We start from the raw sequence: 19,741 nt of genomic DNA on the forward strand, positions 1-19,741 counted from the left end.
GGCCTTGCTTGTCTCTGGACTGGGAATGGATGACTACGTTTAATTCATACCCAGATCCTTTTTTAGATCCTATCCTCCAAGCAGAGTCTGGAGATGGAGGTGTCCTGGTCCTGCAGGTGACGGTGTGGGGAGCCTGTGCGTGAAGGGGGGACCACGAGCGATGGTGCAGGACAAAATCCTAGAAAGTGCAGCGTGATCCACGCATCATCCTGATCCCTGGAAGCAGTTTGGGACATCTAGACGTGTAGACTGTACCTTCGGGATACTGATGGGTCAGGCTCAGCCCAGCTTCAGTGGTCGGTGCCACAATGTGGCTCTTGGGGACATTCTTCCTGAAGGTGCTTCCGTGTTGTCCTACCCATCCTACCCTCAGCGTGGAGCAGGGCATTGTGTGGGGAACGTGCACACCCCCTTCATGGGGCTTTCTTGAGCCTCACCGACTGCACCCCCCCAAGGCAGAGCCAGCCCAGAGGATAAGAGCAGGAGGAGCACGGGGATCGCACTCACCAGTTTTCCCGTGGAGGGTGTTTTCCTGGCGGGGGCTGAACACAATGGAAATGCACTCATGCACAGTTCTGGAGACCAGAAGTCCGAAGTGAAGGTGTCGGCAGGGCTGGGCTCCCTTTGGGGCCTCGAGGGAGGATCCTTCCTGCCTCTCCAGCATCTGCTGCTGCGGGTCCTTCCCTCTAGTCCCTGCCTTGGCTGCTCCTCCCCCAACCCCCTCCGCCGGCGTATGTCTTCTCCTCTTCTGTCTTAGAGGGGCATTTGTGTCGAGGTAGAGCCCACCCCATTCCAGAACAATGTCATCTTGAGATCTTTAACAATGACACCTGCAGAGACCCTTTCCCCAAATATGGTCACATTTGTGGGTTCCTTGGGTCAGAAGGCAGAATATATCTTTTGGGGGAACACTATTCAATCAAGACAGGCATTTCTGGTATCCTCTTCAGCTCTTCATATTCAAAACCAAATAGAAATTGCGCTCCAGGCCAAGGCTTACTGTCCTCTCAGAGGCCGAGAGGTCTAGTTGTGCCTTCAAGAGGAATTCCAGAGGAACCGGGCAGGCCACCTACTTTTCTGGATAGCAAATTCACGGAACTAGAATCTCCACCCCAAAGTGGCCTCAGAAAACCACGACCACTGGCCTCCATGCCAGCATGGGCGACCCTGATTTTGGAAACATCTTGGACCATGATGTTGGGGATATTGTGTTTTGGAAGCTCCAGAGCCAAGACCTCTGCCCCCAGAGCTCACAGCTTAGGGGAGTCTCCAGCCTGGCCCCGTCCCTCACCTCCAGGCAGGACCTTAGCTCATAGCCCTCCACTTCGGGATCGTTTTAGGCAGCCATTTAAGAATGACGGACTGGAGGGGGAGCTAGAGCAAACCAAGGAATGTTGTGACTAAACATCTAGGATTTCAACTTGGGTTGATACTTGGACTATCACCATGGGTCATAGAGAAGAACAAAAAAATTCAGTGGCTATGTTTGTTTGGTCTCCGTATCTAAGCGCCATCCCAGCAGAGGTAGGGAGGGTCAGAAATAAAATCTCGGCAACTTCTCCCATTGGAATCCTAATATGAAATATTTGGGATAAACTGGCTTTATTGTATCTGGCTTAGATGATTACGGATAGGTTTTAGGAATGTTGTAAGAAGTAAGAGAAGTATGGGGGCACCTGGGTGGCTCATTTGGTTAAGTGTCCGACTCTTGATTTCAATCCAGGTCCCAATCTCAGGGTCGTGGGATTGAGCCCCACACTGGGCTCCACGATCAGCATGGAGTCCGCTTGGGATTCTCTCTCCTTCCCCCTCTGCCCCTTCCTGCTGCACATGCGCACTCGCTCTTTCTCGAAGGGGGAAAAAGAAAAGAAAGAAGGAAAGTATGAAGTACAAGGTAGGAAAAAGGAAAAGCATACGGTCTTATTGCCAGGGGCGCTATGGATACCACTAGGAACAGACTTCAAAGTTGAGGAGCCTCATAAGCGTTTCTGTTGAGGAAGGAATGGCCACTTGGGAAATCCACATGTGGGACACTTGTTGGATCTTACCGCATCTCTTCTGGGGCCAAAGGCAAATTGGTTGAGTCTTCCTTAAACTTCCACCTCTCCTTTCACATATAGCTACAGAGAACCTTCTGGAGACTGCAGCCTCCTCCTCCCACAGGGGTGACTTGGAGGAAAGGGACTCAGGACACCCAGCCTGGGGTCCCAGCTGTGCCCTCAAGATTTGTTGGCCCCACCTTCCAGGGATGCCTGGCTCCCACAGTGGCATGCATGCAATGCATGCAAACCTGAGCTGGAAATAGAAACTGTGGATTGTGTTGGTAAAAAAGCAAACCCCAGGGGCGCCTGGGTGGCTCAGCAGGTTAAGCCTCTGCCTTTGGCTCAGGTCATGATCTCAGGGTCCTGGGTTCAAGCCCCACATTGGGCTCTCTGCTCAGTGGGACCCCTATTTCGCCCTCTCTCACTGCCTGCCTCTCTGCCTACTTGTGATCTCTTTCTCTTTGTCAAATAAATAAATAAAATCTCAAAAAAAAAAAAAAAAAGCAAACCCCGAGAGGAGAAGCATTAGAAAGATAGCTCTTTGCTGCTACCTCTGTCTGTACTTTTCAGCATGGAATCTCACTCCTGTCAAGGCAGCCCGCGCAGGCGCACATGCCAAGCCTGGGAAGAAGAGAGCTCGTGTCTGCCCTGTCCCGGAGAGCCCTGCCCCTCGTCTGGGTGGGATGGCAGTCCTGGGCCTAAGTAGGGGGCCTGTGGCCTGATTCATGCTGCATTTCCACTTCCCAACCCCCACACAAAGGACTTAATCATGGGAAAAATAAGTGCTCACTTGCATTAAAAAATGAATACCTCCTTATTGTTGGAAATGTAGACTATCAAGAAAGGCTGAGAAGACAATGAAACTTACTTGTAATTTGACCAGTCAGATAACAAGAGTTAATATGTATCAAATCCTTGCTGTGGGTCTTTGCCACTGTTCTAAAGCTTCAAACAGATGATCTATCCTCCTAGTAGCCAGGTGAGGTGGGGAGTATGATTATCCTCTTGTTCTAAATGGGAAACTGAGCCACAGGGGGTTAGTAACTTGTCCAACATCACACAGTTAGCCGGGGTATATGTGTGTGTATGCGTGTGTATGCACTTTTTCCTACAGGTACTCTATGCCCTTCTGAATCTTGTCTTTTTTTTTTTTTTTAATGAGACATAATTGACATGTAACATTATAAATGTTTCAGGTGTACAACATAATGATTTGACATCTGTATGTGCTGCTACATGACCACGATGAGTCTAGTTGACATCCATTACAGTATATAGTTATAATTTTTTTCTTGTCTTGAGAGCTTGTAAGATCTACTCCCTTAACAACTTTCCATACATAATACAGTGTTATTAACTAAAGTCCCCATGCTAGACAGTACATACCCAGACTTATTTACTTTATTTTTTAAAAGATTTTGTTTATTTGAGAGAGAGATCAAGAGCACTAGTGGGGAGAGAGGCCAAGGGAGAAGCAGACTCTCTCCTGCACACAGAGCCCAACTCTGGTTTGATCCCAGGACTCTAAGATCATGACCTGAGCTGAAGTCAGATGCTTAACTGACTGAGCCACCCAGGCGTCCCTCCAAGACTGAAATAAATATTTCATAACTGGAAGTTTGTACCTCTTAACCCCTTTCACCCATTTTACCCGCCTGCCACCCCTCACCATGGCAACCACCAACCACCGGTCTGTCTCTGCACCTATGAACTTTTTTTTTTTTTTTTTTAGATTGCACATGTAAGTGCGGTGACATGGTATTTGTCTTGGACTTATCTCACTGAGCATAATGCCTTCCGGGTCCACCCATGTTGTCCCAAATGGCAGGATTTCCTTCTTTTTTTAGTGGCTGAACAGAATTCCTCTCTCTGTGTGTGTACATACATACACCACAATTTCTTTATCCGTTCATCCACAGATGAACACTTAGGGTGCTTTCGTTTTCTGTCTTTTGTAAATAATGCTGCAATGAACATGCAGGCACAGATGTCTTTTCAAGTTAGTATCTGTTTCCTTCAGAGAAATACCCAGAATTGGAATTTCTGGATCAGATGGTAGTTCTGTCTTTAATTTTCTGAGGAATCTCCTTACTGTTTTCCATAGAGGCTGCACCAATTTACATTCCTACTGATAGGGCACAAGGGTTCCCTTTTCCCTACATCCTTGCCAACACTTGTCAAATCTTGTCTTTTTGATAGTAGTCATTCTAACAGGTGCGGGGGGGGGGTGTCACCTGTGATTCTGATCTGCATTTCCCTGGCAATTAGTGATGTGATGAACTTTCTCGTGTACCTATTGCCCACCTGTATATCTTTGGGAAAATGTCAATTCAGACCCTCCGCCCAGTTTTCAGTTGGGCTGTTTTATTTATTTATTTTTGCTACTGAGTTGTGTGAGTTCTTTGTATATATTGGATATTGACCCCTTATCACATATATAATTTGCAAATATTTTCTCCCATTCGGTGGGTTGTTGATGGTTTCCTTTGCTGTGCAGAAGCTTTTCATTACGATGTAATGCCACTTTTTATTTTTGCTTTTCATCTTTTAGGGAACTTTTGGGGGGTTCCGTACAAATTTTAGGGTTGTTTGTTCTGTTTTTTCGAAGGATGACACTGGAATTTTGATAGGGATTGCATTAAGTCTGTAGATTGCTCTGGGTGGTATGGGCATTTTATATGAATTCTTCCACTCCGTGAACATGGGATACCTTTGCATTAATTTCTGTCTCCTTCAGTTTCTTTCATTAATGTCTGTAGTTTTTAGGGTCTTTCACCTCCTCAGTTAAGTTTATTCTTAAGTATTTTATTCTGTTTGATGTAATTTGTAAATGGGACTTTTTTCTTAATTTCTCTTTCTAACAGTTCATTATTAATGTATAGAAACTTAACAGATTTTTGTATATTGATTTTATATCCTGCAGTTCTACTCAATTCATTTATTAGTTGTAAGAGTTTTTTTGATGGAGTCTTTAGGGTCTTCTATATATGCTGTATCATCTGCAAATAGTGACAATTCTACTTCTTCCTTTTCAACTGGGTTGCCATTTATTTCTTCTTTTTCTTACCTAAGTGCTCGGCTAGCCCTTCTGATTCTGTTGAATAAAAGTGGTGAGAGCTTTCCCCTGTTGAGTGTGGGGTTAGCTGTGAACTTAGCGTGAATGGGTTTTATTATGTACAGTGGGCATTTATATCCCCACTTTGTTGAGAGGGTTCTTTTTTTCATCATAAATGGGTGTTGAATTTTGTCAAATGCTTTTCCTGCATCTATTTTTATCCTTCACCTAGTTAGTGTGGTGTATCCTACCGATTTATTAATTTATTAATATTTATTAATTTATTAATATTACAAAATTCATATTAATCAGTATTCCAATAGCTGCATAGTACCCCAAAATTTATTTACCATCTTCCCTAATTCTTAGGCATTCAGGTCTCCCCCTCCCTTTTTTCCCAGAATTATAAACAGAATTGCTTATAACAGGATCAATTATTAGAAGTGAAGTCATTGTGTCAGTGCATATGAGCCATCAAACTGCTTCCCAGATGGACTGTACCAATCCATGCCTCTCTCAATGCATGACAATGCCTCCCACCATACTTTAGCTGACATCACCCATTGTCAGTTCATTATTTTCTTTGAGATACAATCCAATAGTATGAAACTCACCATTTTAACCATTTTCAGAGGTTTTCCGTATATTTACAATGCCATGCAACTCTCACACTGAACTCTTTACTGATTTCTAGAACATTTCCTTCATTCCAAGAAGAACCCTGGTACCCATCAGCAGTCACTCCTGGTGCTCCTCAACCCCCAGTTCTGTCAACCACTAAGCTGCTTATTGTGTTCTCTACAGATGTGCTTATTTTGGACATTTCACATAAATGGAACCATACAATATTTCTTTCTTTTTTAACGAGTATTATCTAGCTTTGAACTAAGCAAATACATTGAACATTTGTTTCTCATTTATCTTTATTCTTTGATGAATTGTTTTTTCAGGTCCTTTTCTCATATTACTCTTAGGGTCTTAATGTTTTCATTGATCCATGTGAACTCTTTATATATTAAGGCTTGTAGCTCTTTGACTATCATATTTGCAATATTTTTTCTTCTGCACCAGAATACTTTACAGCAGGTGTTAAAATGGATGATAAAGAGGCATCCTTAATATGAAAAGCCACAAAAGGCAGTGGAGAACCCCAGGAGTGTTTGGGCAGATGGTGAGGAGGCTCTACCTAGTGGCACAAGACGAGGGCTAAATTTCTGTGTCTGTGAGCCCCCAGGAGGTCTTTTCAGTGCCAACTAGTGCAAGCACAGAATTTGGCCACCTCTCCAAATCCCTGTTCAGGTGGTTGCTAGTTAGGGCCCTAGGGCCAGCCCTGCTTTGAGAAGCAGGAATGCTCTATAGCCATGACCTGGGCATCAAGGGATGCATTTTAGATTTGTGCTGGCATCCCTCTCCCTGGAGAAAGCTAACTGGGATTTTCTCCTCTTCACTGCCCACCCAGAGCTTCTGGCACTTTCCTTCCCCTCCAGCCTGTGCTCTCCAGGCCCTGGGAGAAATGAGTACAGAGACTTTGGATGGGAGTGTGGCTTAGCAGTCTGGAGTTTGCGCCCATGCGTTGAAGATGGGCCTATAGGCCCAGTGTTAAGAGACTAGTCAAGCAGAGTTCTTTCCTACATATGCAACATAGGAAATTGACAGGCCCAGGGAAAAGTGGGGCTGATGGGAGGAAAATATAAAAGGCATCAGAACAGCAGTCTCTCTGTGAATACACACATGTTCTGGAGAGTAGCAAATACCAACAACAATTTGACACTTGGTTGAATGTACTTATTATTTTGTTTAAATAACTACACCACCCCCTCCCCCTGGTGCCTATTAAGGGTTTTGGGGATTAAGGGTTTGGGGGATTATAACATAATCATGGCATTTGGGAAACCGAAAAGCAGAACCAATTTTATCGCTCTGCCAAGTGTAAATGTTGTATGGGGACTAATTGTTTTTCCCAATGAAATCAGTGACTGTTACATTTGAAGGGGGAGTGGAGTGCTACTGAGACCCCTGGAAGCCGTAGGTAGAAATCTTGCCTGCGTGCGTGTGTGCGTGTGTGTGTACGTGTGTGTGTGTGTGTGTGTGCATCCAAGCATGCACCTTCCTGTGGAGAAAGCCCATTCCTTTGTCAAGTTCTCAGAAGCGTCCTTGACCCCGAAAAGCTCCAGAATTGGGACTGTGGGTTATTCATGGGGGGCGATGTCCCCGAGCTGGGGCCTGCTAACTGCCCCTCGGGACTCATGACATCTTGTGCTTGCAGTGCTGGTGAAGGGCCAGGTCACCACCAAGTACTACCGGCTGCTGTCCAAGCTGGGCGGCTGGGTGTGGGTGCAGAGCTACGCCACCGTCGTGCACAACAGCCGCTCGTCCCGGCCGCACTGCATCGTGAGTGTCAATTATGTCCTCACGTAAGTCAGACGTATTTGTTTCCTTGCTCTCCTCCTCCTGTCCCTCATCAGCCCGCTCCCACAAGCACCATCGCTCCCTCCCTCTCTCTCTCTCTTTCCAAAACTGTTCATTTGTCTCCTGTTCTGTTTTTATTTGAACAATCTGTTCGTTTGGGAAGAGCCAAACTATTTCTGTACTCGGCACGGAGAGCCAGGCGCTGGGCATTGGGTGAACGCTGGAAAGGGAGTCCTGCCCCAGGCATAGCTGAAGATCAGACCACAGAGACCAGCTGTGGGGGGCCGGGGCAGGGGGCAGGTGCCCTTGCCCTCCATCTTGCACAGAACGTATAGGCGATGTACCTCCGGGACCAGGAATATGAATTTATGCCCTTTGTGCCCACAAATGTCGGGGTCATCTTGCGTGCTCCTGCCATGTGGGACAGGAGATATCTCACATCTTCTCCTGTCTTTCTAGACAGCCCTTTGCAGATAATGATGAGCGTTTGGCCCCTTTAAAAATCCCCGAAGGTCAAGTTCAGTTGCATATACTTTTTTTTTTTTTTTTGAGATTTTATTTATTTGACAGACAGAGATCACAAGTAGGCAGAGAGAAAGAGGAGGAAGCAGGCTCCCCGCTGAGCAGAGAGCCCGATGCGGGGCTCAATCCCAGGACCCTGGGATCATGACCTGAACTGAAGGCAGAGGCTTTAACCCACTGAGCCATCCAGGCGACCCATCAGTTGCATATACTTTCAAGACCATTAGGCACAGCAGGACATGGGTCTCCCTGGGACCATATATGACTGTGGACACACCATGGCTACTGTATGTGAAATCACCTCTACCCAGCGCTGGCCCTGAACTTGATGTCCAGGCCGTCCCCCAGCCCCACAAGGTCCTCAAGTGTGCTCTAGAGTAGGAAGGATTTAGGCTCTCAGATCTTTCATAGAATGACTGCCAGGTTGCTGGTTTCTTGATTTTGTTTTTGGTTTTGTTTTTTTGATTTTTTAGAGCTAGAGGTGAGTTTAACAAAACTGTAGGGAGGAAAGCATTTTGGCCCCTTCATGATTCTTCCCTAGCAGCCAAGTGTGGGCTGGGACTCCGGGCAGCTTCCTCACCCCCTCCAACCACGAACATGACATTGCCGAGTTAGCTCTTCAGGGTACAAACTGGCGCCTGTTGTGGAAATGGGCGAGGCTGGCAGTCAGGCTCCTGGACCCTTGGTGGTCCCCCACCCACGCCTCCCTGGGTGCTAACTGAATGATAAGTAGTGCTTCTGCCCTTTCCTTCTGCCCTGACACACTTCCTCATGGCCCACCATGTCGCTGGGAAACCTGTTTGGGAGCTACAGGATGGAAGAGCGCTAAAGTGACCCCACCCCCACCCCGCTATTCTTGCCAGATAACACTGACGTCACAGCATTGCCCAAGCCTTCAGGAGGGCTTTTCTCACGAGGGTGGGCTGCTCCCTGCTCAAGTCCTGTCTCACCCAAGCTCAGTGATGCTGGAGGTCCGGGAACGCACTCGCTCAGGGGCTGGGGCCAGGGAAGCCGCCCTTCCCCCGCAGCCCGCTGGACAGGACTTGTCCTGCTCTTGCTTCTCAGGGAGATCGAATACAAGGAACTGCAGCTGTCCCTGGACCAGGTGTCCACGTCCAAGTGCCAGGACTCCTGGAGGACTGCCTTGTCTACCTCACAAGAAACTAGGAAATTAGCTAAGCCCAAAAACACGAAGATGAAGACAAAGCTGAGAACAAACCCTTACCCCCCACAGGTAACCCCGGGGGAACTGCTGGGGCTGGGTGCAGCAGGTACCCGGCCGGGGGTGGGTGAGGGTGCTCAGGACCACCGGCCCGTCGGAGAACGCCGAGCCTCTGACCGCAGAGCAGGTCTTCCGGCCCAGAAGTTTCCCTGTGGAGTATGGCCAAGTCCCCTGGGGATATCCCGGGCACTTGGCAGAGACACCGCCTAGAGGCACATGAAACTAACGTCTGGGAGGGCTTGTGAGGTCTAGGAAAAAAAGACTAAATTAGGAAGTCACATCAGCTTGCTGGGATCCGCGTTAAGGTGGCTTAGCGCATTGTGTTTCCATCGCATTTATTTTCTAATGAGAACCTTCTTCTTTTTTTTTTTTTAAGATTTTATTTATTTATTTGACAGAGAGTGAGCGAGAGAGGGAACACAAGCAGGGGGAGCGGGAGAGGGAGAAGCAGGCTTCCCACTGGACAGGGAGCCCGATGGAGGGCTTGATCCCAGCACCTTGGGATCATGACCTGAGCTGAAGGCGAGTCGCTTAACGACCGAGTTACCCAGGCTCTCCTTTTTTTTTTTTTTTTTTTTATGTAGTTTGTAACCTCTAATAGAAAGTGTGTGTGTGTGTGTGTGTGTGTGTGTGTGTGTGTTTGTAGCACATGTGGTCAGCTCGGGCTCGGGAGACCTCCTCCCACACAGGGACTGGGTCACTGCGTACTGTTGGCTGTGCACCTGTCCCCAGTGGGGCCTCCCTGCTGTGGCCGCGCCCAGGGATGCAACTAAGTCCTAGAGGGTGGGGTCTGGTGAGGCCGGAGGGCAGTCTCTCACCGGCCCCTGCATCCGTCTTCCTTCCCATGCAGCAATACAGCTCGTTCCAAATGGACAAACTGGAATGCAGCCAGCTGGGAAACTGGAGAGCCAGCCCCCCGGCGAACGCCCCGGCACCCCCAGAACAGCAGCTCCATTCAGAAAGCAGCGACCTTTTGTACGCCCCGTCCTACAGCCTGCCCTTCTCCTACCGTTATGGACACTTCCCTCTGGACTCTCACGTCTTTAGCAGCAAAAAGTCAATGCTGCCGGCCAAATTTGGGCAGCCCCAAGCATCCCCGTGTGAGGTGGCACGCTTTTTCCTGAGCACCCTGCCAGCCAGTGGTGAATGCCAGTGGCATTACGCCAACCCCCTAGTGCCTAGCAGCCCGACTCCAGCTAAAAGCCTTTCTGAGCCGCCAGTGAACGCTGCTCGGCACAGCCTTGTGCCAAACTACGAAGGTGGGTCATGTTTGCACGAGGGGAGGGGGCAGGACTGTGAACAGCAGTGGTGCTGGCGGTGGGTGGCAAATGGAAAAAGGATCCTCACACTTTGGGCCAACTTTTCCTTTTTCTGTTTGTAAGTAGGAGTTGCTACACTTTCCTGCTCTCAATGAAAGGAGCTTCACGAGAGGGAGAGAAGCAGGGTGACCGAGTCCGTGTGCCTCTCGTGGCACCGGGGACAGCACAGAGGGCAGAGGAACCCAAGGGTTCAGCCACCCTCGATAGAAACCCTGGCCTCATTTGCTCCCCAAGAGGGAGACAAAGTGATTTTCAAACTCAGCTCCTGGGTTTGAGAATGCTGCGACCGCAGTTATTTTACAAGATTACTCTCTCCCACTCCACCCAAAAATGAATATGGGACGCCGCTGGTTTGCTTCTCAAGCCAGTTTTCAAAGTGTGGAAAACAGTGCTCAAAGACAGAAAATTCCTGAGCTCAAAGACAGAAATGTCACTCAGCAACCCAGGGCAAATAACGTAAACAGTCCATGACTCAGTTTCTTCATCTGTAAAATGGGATCATAACCCATGCGATATGCCTACTACCCCAGGGACTGGCACACAATAGGTGCCTGGCCAGCACCAGTGGTTCAACAACAGAGAGAGGGGAATGGCCCCTCCCCCAGCCCTTCCTGGTCGCAGACAAGCAAATGTCCTCCGTGGATGTGCCATCAGTGTCCCCAGGCCCAGAGAGACTCCTGTTTGCTCACTGGACCAACCCCAGGCAGAGGGTAGGTGGGGGTTGAGAGCTAGCTGCGAGAGGTACACTCCTGTTTCATGCAGAACTAACTACTGCTCAGAGGGTAGCCCACCAGGGTGCGAATTTCCTGCAGTGACTCCTACATTAAGGGTAAAGGTGACATACTCAGAAAAGAAACACCTGCCTCAAGAGGAGAGCTTTTTGGAGCCCCCTCCTTCCCCTCTAACTTTCTCTCTTTGGAAGCAGGTAGGGCTCTGTTCCTCCTTGGGTTGCTTGGGGGAATCTCTTGCCCAGACTCTGTCTTTACAAGGCACATTTTTTTTTTTCTCTAAACCTGAGAAGAGTGGTAGATTGTAGGAGAAAGCGAACCATGTTGGAGATTACTAGGACAAGTTTTTCCGAAGTAGGCATCTTAGAAAAGAGCACACCAGCGACTAGGGCAATGCAAACCTGCCTTCTGGTCTGGGCCATGCTTGGAGCCACCAGGTCCTCAGTTTTGGACAGACAGCTGACCGCGCACCGGGTCGCTCCAATAACCAAGGAAGGGATTTCCCCCAATGACCAGAAAGGCAAAGCTAAGAGGTTTGATAACGGCTGAAAATATTATTCACTTGAGATTGATCTGAAAGAATTCTTTTTGTTTGGCTAATGATATAACCAACACACAGTATCATATATATTTTTAAATTGCTATTTTGAAAGTGAAAGAGGTTAATAAGGAGCTCGTTTGTCATACCCTTGGTAAAAATGGGCCAAATTTGAGGGCAATTCGTGATCTACTTCCTAGTCTTCTTTGATATTAAAGAAGACAAAGATTGTCTTAAAGGAAAAAAAAAAAAACAAACAACCATGCTAATTGTTTGCGGGACCTGATTAGTGAGGGTGGTTATGACCTTTAGTTAGGACAGCACTAAAAGGAGCAGGCGTAATTACCACCCACTGAGGGCTAAGCAGCAAAAAATAGGTGTGAGAAAGAGAAAAAAACAGGGTTGGCTGGGGGCACCTTACCCGGCAGGCAGTGGAAGCCTCCAGACCAAGCTGTCCAGCATGGTAGCCAGGAGCCACGTGCAGCTCTCGCGCACGAAAATGTGGCCCGGGCACGAGAGGTGCTGTTGTGTGTGCGCGTCACTTCGAAGACAGAAACCAAGAATCAAGTATCTCGGTCATTTAAGGGTATTGATTCCACATGGGAAGAACCTGTTGGATACGTGGCATTTACACTGTGCAGCGGTTTCCGCGAATTCCACCTGTCCCTCTCCGCGCCGCAGCGCGACCTCCGGAGCGCGGCCGTGTGCAGCCTGCACTGGACGGCGCGGGCCTGGGCGCGGAGGGGAAGGGGCCCAGGCGGCCGCGGGGGGGGGGGAGCGCCCCCGGAGCGCGCAGCGGGGGGCCGAGGGGGTGGTGGCGGCGTCCGGATCCGCCGGGTTGGTGCTGCTTTGGGCAGGTCCCCTTCCTTTCCCGCGCGGGCGTCTAACGTGTCGCCTGTCCCCGCAGCGCCCGCCGCCGCCGCCGCCGCCGCGCGCAGGTTCGGCGAGGACACCGCGCCGCCGCCACCGCCGCCGCCGCCGCCGCCGAGCTTCCCGAGCTGCGGCCACTACCGCGAGGAGCCCGCGCTGGGCCCGGCCAAGGCCGCCCGCCAGGCCGCCCGGGACGGGGCGCGGCTGGCGCTGGCCCGCGCGGCGCCGGACTGCTGCGCGCCGCCAGCCCCCGAGCCCCCGGGCGCGCCTGCGCAGCTGCCCTTCGTGCTGCTCAACTACCACCGCGTGCTGGCCCGGCGCGGGCCGCTGGGGGGCGCTGCGCCCGGCGCGCCCGCTCTCGCCTGCGGCCCCGGCGCCCCCGAGGCGGCGGCCGGCGCGCTGCGGCCCCGGCCCCCCGGCCCCGCCGCCGCCTCGCCGCCCGGCGCGCCGCTGCCGCACTACCTGGGCGCCTCGGTCATCATCACCAACGGCAGGTGACGTCGCGCTGGGCTGCCCGCAGGGAGAAGCCATAGGCCAGGCCTCGGGCTCCGGTTCTCCAGAGCGCAGCCGAGTGGCGAGGCGCGAGCTGCAGACGCACGGTTTAAATTAATTTATGCAGAGACGACTATTTTACTAGAACTCCGCGGCCGCCTTCTAGATTTTTACGTAGATCCCGCGAACGCCGGTGCAGGGGACTGCGGCGCGGCCCGAGGCCGGGGGGGGGGAAAGGCCCGCCGGACCTCTGTCCTCCCAGAGCCGGGTCCCCAAGGGGCGGGGTGGAGCGCCTCCCGCGTCCCGCCTGTGACCTCGGACTACCCCGTCGGGGGGCGGACTCGGGTGCCCCACCTTGCCGTCGGGCGCGCGCGCCTCGCCTCGTCCGCGGTGCTCAGTAGCCGCCCCGCCGGGGGACCCGAGGCGCTCCCCCCAACGGACAGCCGCCCCCCCCCCCCATGCGGGGAGACGCGCGGGGCGGTGGGCCTCCCCCCAGAGGAGGAGGCCTCCGGAACTCAGCGCTCCTGGCGTCTTAAGGCAGCGTGTGACGTCTGAAGTCCTGCGCATCGACGACAACTCTGACTTTGCAGGTCATTCACGAGGCTCATTAGAAGTTGTCGTTTTAATTTAAGCCTTTTCTCAGTTCAAACATCATCAAGCCGAAACCAAGGGGGTGAAGGCACGTGGCGGTGCCCCACAAGCACGTTCATGAGCGTTCACTTCCTCCCAAGCCCTGTGAACTCTCGATACCAACAAGAATAGCACCTTCCGAATAGATGAAATAGGCATTAAATGCAGAACGAGAGAGAGCCAGGTGTTTCTGAGAATGACACGCTGGATGATGAGGTGCCCAAGGCGACTGGCTACCCCTGTCGGGTTTGATTACGAGGCAGCATCCCTGTGGCCCACACAGGCCTGTAACTCCCTAGGCTCGGGTTTGCTACAAGTAATGCTAATAAAGTTAGTTAAATTGCATGTGCAATATGGAAAATTGTCAATGGACTGTGCCCTCGTGGAAGAAAGCTCGCTAGAGGGATGGTATAAAAATGGTGTATACATTTTCTTCAGCATTTCCTGCATTTTCTGCATAGCAAAAAAAAAAAAAAAAAAAAAAATGAACAAAAAACAAAACAAAAAACCAAAAAACCCTTGAACATGTCCTGTAACAGGTGAACAGAAATCCTTTTATAAAGCACCAGCAGTGTTTAAAAAACAAATTTCCCTTCATTTTTGTCTTTTATATTTTTGCTTCAAGATTTCACCATTTAAAAATCCCACCGTGCCTCTGAAACGGATTGGTGCATGGAACCACCGTCTTTCAATCTTTTCCCCGCTCTAAAACACTCCCTCATCTCCCTGTTTCCAAAAGGGTTTTCTTTCAGGAAACTCTGCGCCTTTCTGAGTGGAAAGAGTTTTCACAAATGTCTTTTTAAGTCCTCGTTGGCAATTCGAAGCGCACCTATATATAATTGACTGTTTGCAAAATCTGAGACGATTGCTTGCCAAGCTGGTGTCACATTGAGGGTCCGCCTCATTCTTAGCAGGGCGTCGGGAGTCTGATGTAGGGGGTGACACTTGCAAATTTAGGAGCTGGAGTCTGTCCCGCAGCAAAGGGACTGAGTCATAAGTATCCACCTCCCGACTGCACTTAGCGATACCTCATGAGCAGCTCTTTGTGCACACAGAAAACAAGCCTGGGGTATTGTTTTTTTTTTTATGCTCACTAGTCCTGTCATTAAACCAGGATTCCTGAAAGGTGCGGTTTGATGAGCAGCTATCACCTTTTTCAATAAAGTACCACAAAATGCGTTTGTGTCTCCCTTGTTATTAATCATCGGGGGCTGTGTTCATGAGTAAATACAAACCCAGAAAGCTTTCAGCTTCCCAGCAGTTTAGGTTACTGTGAAAAGATAAGACCATGATAGATTTGCAAGTGATAACGTAAACAGTCTTAATTAACAATGAGTGTGTGTGTACTTGAAAAATGAAACGTGTACTAGGGAAAACTTCCTTGTCTAAACAAACCTTGGGGTTTTCATAGCCTAGAACACGAAGGAAGATTGCTACGCAAGCCGGCTTCAGGGCAGCTCAGTGCAAAGTTAACAGGAGTTACCATGGCAACCTAATATTGTTACCTCCATCTTCAAGAGTCTGCACGTTTAAGCTGGGGATATCATTTCTTGACTTCTGGGAGGCTCTGGCAGGGGAAGAGGAAGCATTTTAATAAATATGACTCTCTTTCACAAAAAAAAAGAAAAAAAAATTGTAGTGGGTCCTAACCCGTTGACAAAAATGCCAGATCAAAAGGATTTGAGAAATAAACCCAGTTCAAGACTGGCCCGGCCCTCCAAGGGGCCTCCCAGGGAAAGGAATTCCTTTATGTTCATGGAAGCCCTTTCTAGAAAAGCCATTCCATTCATACCTTTGTAGAGAAGGGAACAGGGTGTGAAGAAGGCTGCTCTGGGGAAATCTGCAAGAGCTGGGTATTTTGCACCCCCTCACCCCCCACCCCTTTGTCCTTTTTAAAGTCCTATGGCCAAGCCTTCCCCCATGGACCCTAGGGGCGGGAGAGCTTTATACAGTCAATGAATCCTATACAAAGTCTACCTGAAGCTGTAATTTTGTTGTAACTGTAAGACAGTTAAGGTACACTGTGGGGGCTGCTACAAATAAAATGGGATAAAAAGAACATTTTCAAACAAATGCCAGAAAATTAGAGTAGTTTAAAATCTTAGTGAATCGTACCCCTTGGGTTATCAAAGATGCATTATTCAAGCTGTTCTAAACTTAAGTATGATATATAAGGTTAAAATCTTGGGGAGAAAAAAACTCAAAAGCTAAGCGGTTCTTATAAAAAAGGAGTAAGAACAATTCTACAAGAACAAAATCTGTTCGTATAGTAAATTTGTTGTTATATTAAATTTTTCAATTTAAAAATTTATATTAAATGGTTATATTAAATTTATTTCTCACCTCAGTTAAAAGGGGTCTTTTTTTTTAACTTTGGGTTTTGCTAACTTTCATTCTTTGGAGTAGTAAGATTTCTCTTTTGTATGACACTTAATACATTTGTCAAAAATAAATCAAAAACAACAAAGAAAGCACCCAACTTCTCAATACTTAGAAATACATACATATTCCTTACTATGTAAAACTATTTATTTTGTAAAAATGTTTAAATATGAATAAAGATACTGTAACCAAGAGTAGTTGCCTATTTTGAAAAATGAAACTTGTGGTCAAGACAACAATGAGCCCAAACTGTACAGAAAAATCTTAAAGTTTATTTTGGTAGACTTGCTTTTTATAGGCATTGGCTTAAAGTGATTACTTTTCTGAGACAGTTCTTTGGAAAAGGTAAAAATGCGAAGGTTTAAAATTTCAGATGTGCATAGTAATAACCCAGGAATGAGGATTCTCCCGTTCTGCCTGTTAAGAGCAAAGAGATCTTCCAGAATGTAAGCCGAAAATGTCCGCCTGTGTATCCTGAAGCTGCCGGATGAGGCTGGCTTCTCTCCTGGTTCCCAGGCTCGAGGGCAGGGGCAAGTACACAGGCCAACCCCACGGGTGTATGGGGGTGCACGGACTGGAGGCTGCATGCAACCCCCCTCCACGTTTGTCCCCCCCGCCCCCCCCCCCAATCACCCACTTGATCCCACATCGGGCCAAGTTTGCAGCAGCAAAGCCCACCGGCTGTTTCAGACCAGAAACGAATCCTTCAATTTCGCCCAAGGTCAAGGGGCACTGCTTCAGCAGGGAAGGCCTTCTGGAAATAAAATATGAACGAGGGAAAACTTTCTTGTGCATCTTCGGGGGGCGCTTTCCCACAGTTTCCCCTGAAATCTGCAGCCAACCCGCAAGGGAGGAGGTCGTTTTGTTTTGTTTTCTTTTTTACATAACCAGGGAGATGCTCAAGGGCAGCCTCTAAACTTGGGAGCAAATCCAGTGTCCTGGCAACGCAGGCCAATCCTGAGTTCAGTTGCCATGTTTTAAAGACTAGGAAGAAAATGGAACGTTTCTGTTAAGACCTGAAAGTTCCTTGAGATCGGAGATGGCGGGTGCCCGAAGGCCCCCAATCCATGAGGGTAGTGTAGCAAGTAGATAATTTCCCTAATGCGAAGAGCTCTAAGGAAGATGCTTTTATTCAGCTGTTCTCTAGGAAGCAGAATTTCATAAGTCTTTGGTTCACAGGCGGCAAGAGCGGGTTTACGGAAAACGTAGCATCTGCTTCGAGTCTCTATTTTGTCTCCCCAAGACAACTGTGTGGCGGCACACGTAAGGAACAGTCTTGAAAGCACAGAGGCCAAGCCGTATGCCCGGAACATCTCCCATCTGCACTGACACGGCCACACATCATTAGTTTTAATTTACAGAAAGGAAATTAAATGATAACATTTTTCCCCCAAAGCAGAACTGTCTAGAACGGGACTTCAGCTTAAAACAAAACACAGCATGTTTTTCATTAAAGAACCCCCCAAAGAAATTCAAACAGTACCAATGGCAGAGCCCTGAGAGACGACTGGCCTTATATTACAAAGTTTGAGAAATGAAACTTGCAACATTAGCCTGGAGATCTTTCCTCCTGACGATATTGTGCAGATGCCCTCTCTAAAGTGAGTCCATTTGGTGATTCTGGGGGTGCTGTGGGCTTTGACTGAAACTTGTCACTAGTTCCAAACGAAGACTTGGACACTTAGGAGAGAGCAGTATTTTGGTGTTTTTTGTTTTCTTTTTTTGTGTGTGGTTTTTTTTTTGTTGTTGTTGTTGTTTTGAGAAAAATAGTTCTAATGGAAGCCTTATTTGCAAAAATTACTTCTGAAGATCTTTTAAAGTTACATTTCCAAAAAAACACATGTGGGGTTGGTGTACTTAAGCAAACACGCTCTTTTCCCCCACTTCCTACGGTGCTGCTTATGCCTGGCGAAAGGTAGGCACATTTTATACTGAAAACCACAGTTTCTGGAATGAGCCCGACTGGAGGAAGCCGGTACTCGTGAACAATAAGGGGATTCTGTTCAAAGCTGAGAGCTCCATCCAGTTTTCCTTCCACTAATTTCAGTTGGGACTGGCAGGAAGAGAGAAAAGTGGGCAAAAAAATCGGCCTTTTAAGGCTGAAAAGTAATGTGTCTGATTCCCAAGTTCGGCAGAGATAGGAGTGACATGGAAAAAGCATGGAGTGCATCTGGAAATCACAAATGCATATCAAAAGGTTTCCTTTCTTTTGTTCTTCCAAGGAGACTTTTAGGGCATCGATCTTGAACATCTTCTTTTAAAGCTTCACACACACACACACACACACACACCCTCCCTCTTAAATGATGGTGTTCGGTATCAGTTGCATTTTGTTTCTTGGCAATTTAGGGAAGAGTGGGGGGGCAAAAAAAATTATGACTTACAAATAAAACGCCACGTACGTGTACATTCTGTACACCAAATGGTCTTTCCGGAATGCTGCCAATTTCAAAGTGAGCCTATAACGGGCTTAAAAGCTCCAAATCCTCTGTGGTGTGTGGGATGAGGGAGTCTTCTCTCCAGCTGCTGGGACCCCAATCATCCACCCCACAAGCACGGGAGGCCTAATTGTGGACCGTGAACTTGATCCTATCCCTTCAGAATCTGCAGTAATTCAAACTTACGAAAAAGAAGCTCATAGATTATTGTTGAAGTCAGTCACTGATTTCCTTTACAAGGTCACTGCCACCACGCCGGGGACACCCATCTCGGGCACCGTTGCTGGACCGCCAAATCCTGGGGCTCAGAGTCAACGCTCCGAAGTCTACCAACTCTTTTCTCATTAACAAAAAAAATAAAACCACCACCAAGTGCCAACGTGTGTTCCTCTAGGAAAACCCCTCCCTGAATGTTCATAAAGGGTGTTACCAAACCTCTGCTCCATCACCGGCCTGGGCCCGGACGCTTGTTTTGATTTGTTTTTTAATAGTCTGGAGTGTAGGTCTTAGCTACTGGGGAAACAGCTGAATTATTCCGTTGCTGTTTTCCAAATAAAAACTTTCTTTTTCTTTTTTTTCTTTTTTTTTTTTTTTTGCCAATACACACACATCCAAGCCCAAGAGGGGAAAGGATTTCCCACGTGCGGCCGCGCCTCACTGAACGATGTCTCCGCTAGCCATCTCTCTGCCTCAGGACGTCTGCGACCGCCAAGGGAAAGGGCAGCAGACAGAGCAACATGAAGGAATTACGCGGGTTAATTGGAGGGAGAGCACTTGCGCTCACAACTTCTAAAACCGTTTTCCAGATCCTCGGGCTAGGAAAGGGCAGTGGGAATGACCTGGAATGCTCGCTGGGGAGGCGCTGCGGGCCCTCTCACTGCCCGGGGCAGCCCCCCGCAGGCCCCTGGGGCCCCCGCTACTGCTGTTTGGGGAGGATGAGGTTTCTCAGCATGTCGAAGGAGTTGCCGTCGGGATGCACGGTCACCACCTTGCCATCCTTCTCCTCGACCTGAAGGAACCCGGAGTCATCCAGGCCGACTATCCACACCTCTGGCCCCTCCAGGCCTCCCAGGCGGACGCGCTGGCCACTGTAT

At 48.7% G+C, this 19,741-nt stretch overlaps 2 protein-coding genes across 3 annotated transcripts in view; one reads left to right on the forward strand and one right to left on the reverse strand.

Annotated features, from left to right (window-relative positions):
- Window positions 1-15,006, forward strand: part of SIM2 (SIM bHLH transcription factor 2) — a 52,348-nt gene extending 37,342 nt beyond the window's left edge. The window contains exons 8-11 of one of the 2 annotated variants that reach the window (XR_004288542.1): window positions 7,364-7,511; window positions 9,094-9,262; window positions 10,101-11,279; window positions 12,743-12,774. Coding sequence is in view for 1 of the 2 variants with exons in the window: in XM_032354744.1 (XP_032210635.1) it covers window positions 7,364-7,511; window positions 9,094-9,262; window positions 10,101-10,509; window positions 12,743-13,203 (1,187 nt within the window). In the remaining variant the exon portion in view is untranslated. Of the gene's footprint in view, window positions 1-7,363; window positions 7,512-9,093; window positions 9,263-10,100; window positions 11,280-12,742 lie in introns of both variants that reach the window. The other variant, XM_032354744.1, reaches the window with a different exon arrangement.
- A 1,455-nt stretch (window positions 15,007-16,461) lies between these two features.
- Window positions 16,462-19,741, reverse strand: part of HLCS (holocarboxylase synthetase) — a 206,719-nt gene continuing 203,439 nt past the window's right edge. Inside the window, exon 11 of the mRNA XM_032354736.1 lies at window positions 16,462-19,735. Within this exon, the coding sequence (XP_032210627.1) occupies window positions 19,564-19,735 (172 nt within the window). The 3' untranslated portion in view covers window positions 16,462-19,563. The remainder of the gene's footprint in view (window positions 19,736-19,741) is intronic.

This window comes from Mustela erminea, chromosome 1 (genome assembly GCF_009829155.1).
Source record: "Mustela erminea isolate mMusErm1 chromosome 1, mMusErm1.Pri, whole genome shotgun sequence".
Taxonomy (NCBI): domain Eukaryota; kingdom Metazoa; phylum Chordata; class Mammalia; order Carnivora; family Mustelidae; genus Mustela; species Mustela erminea.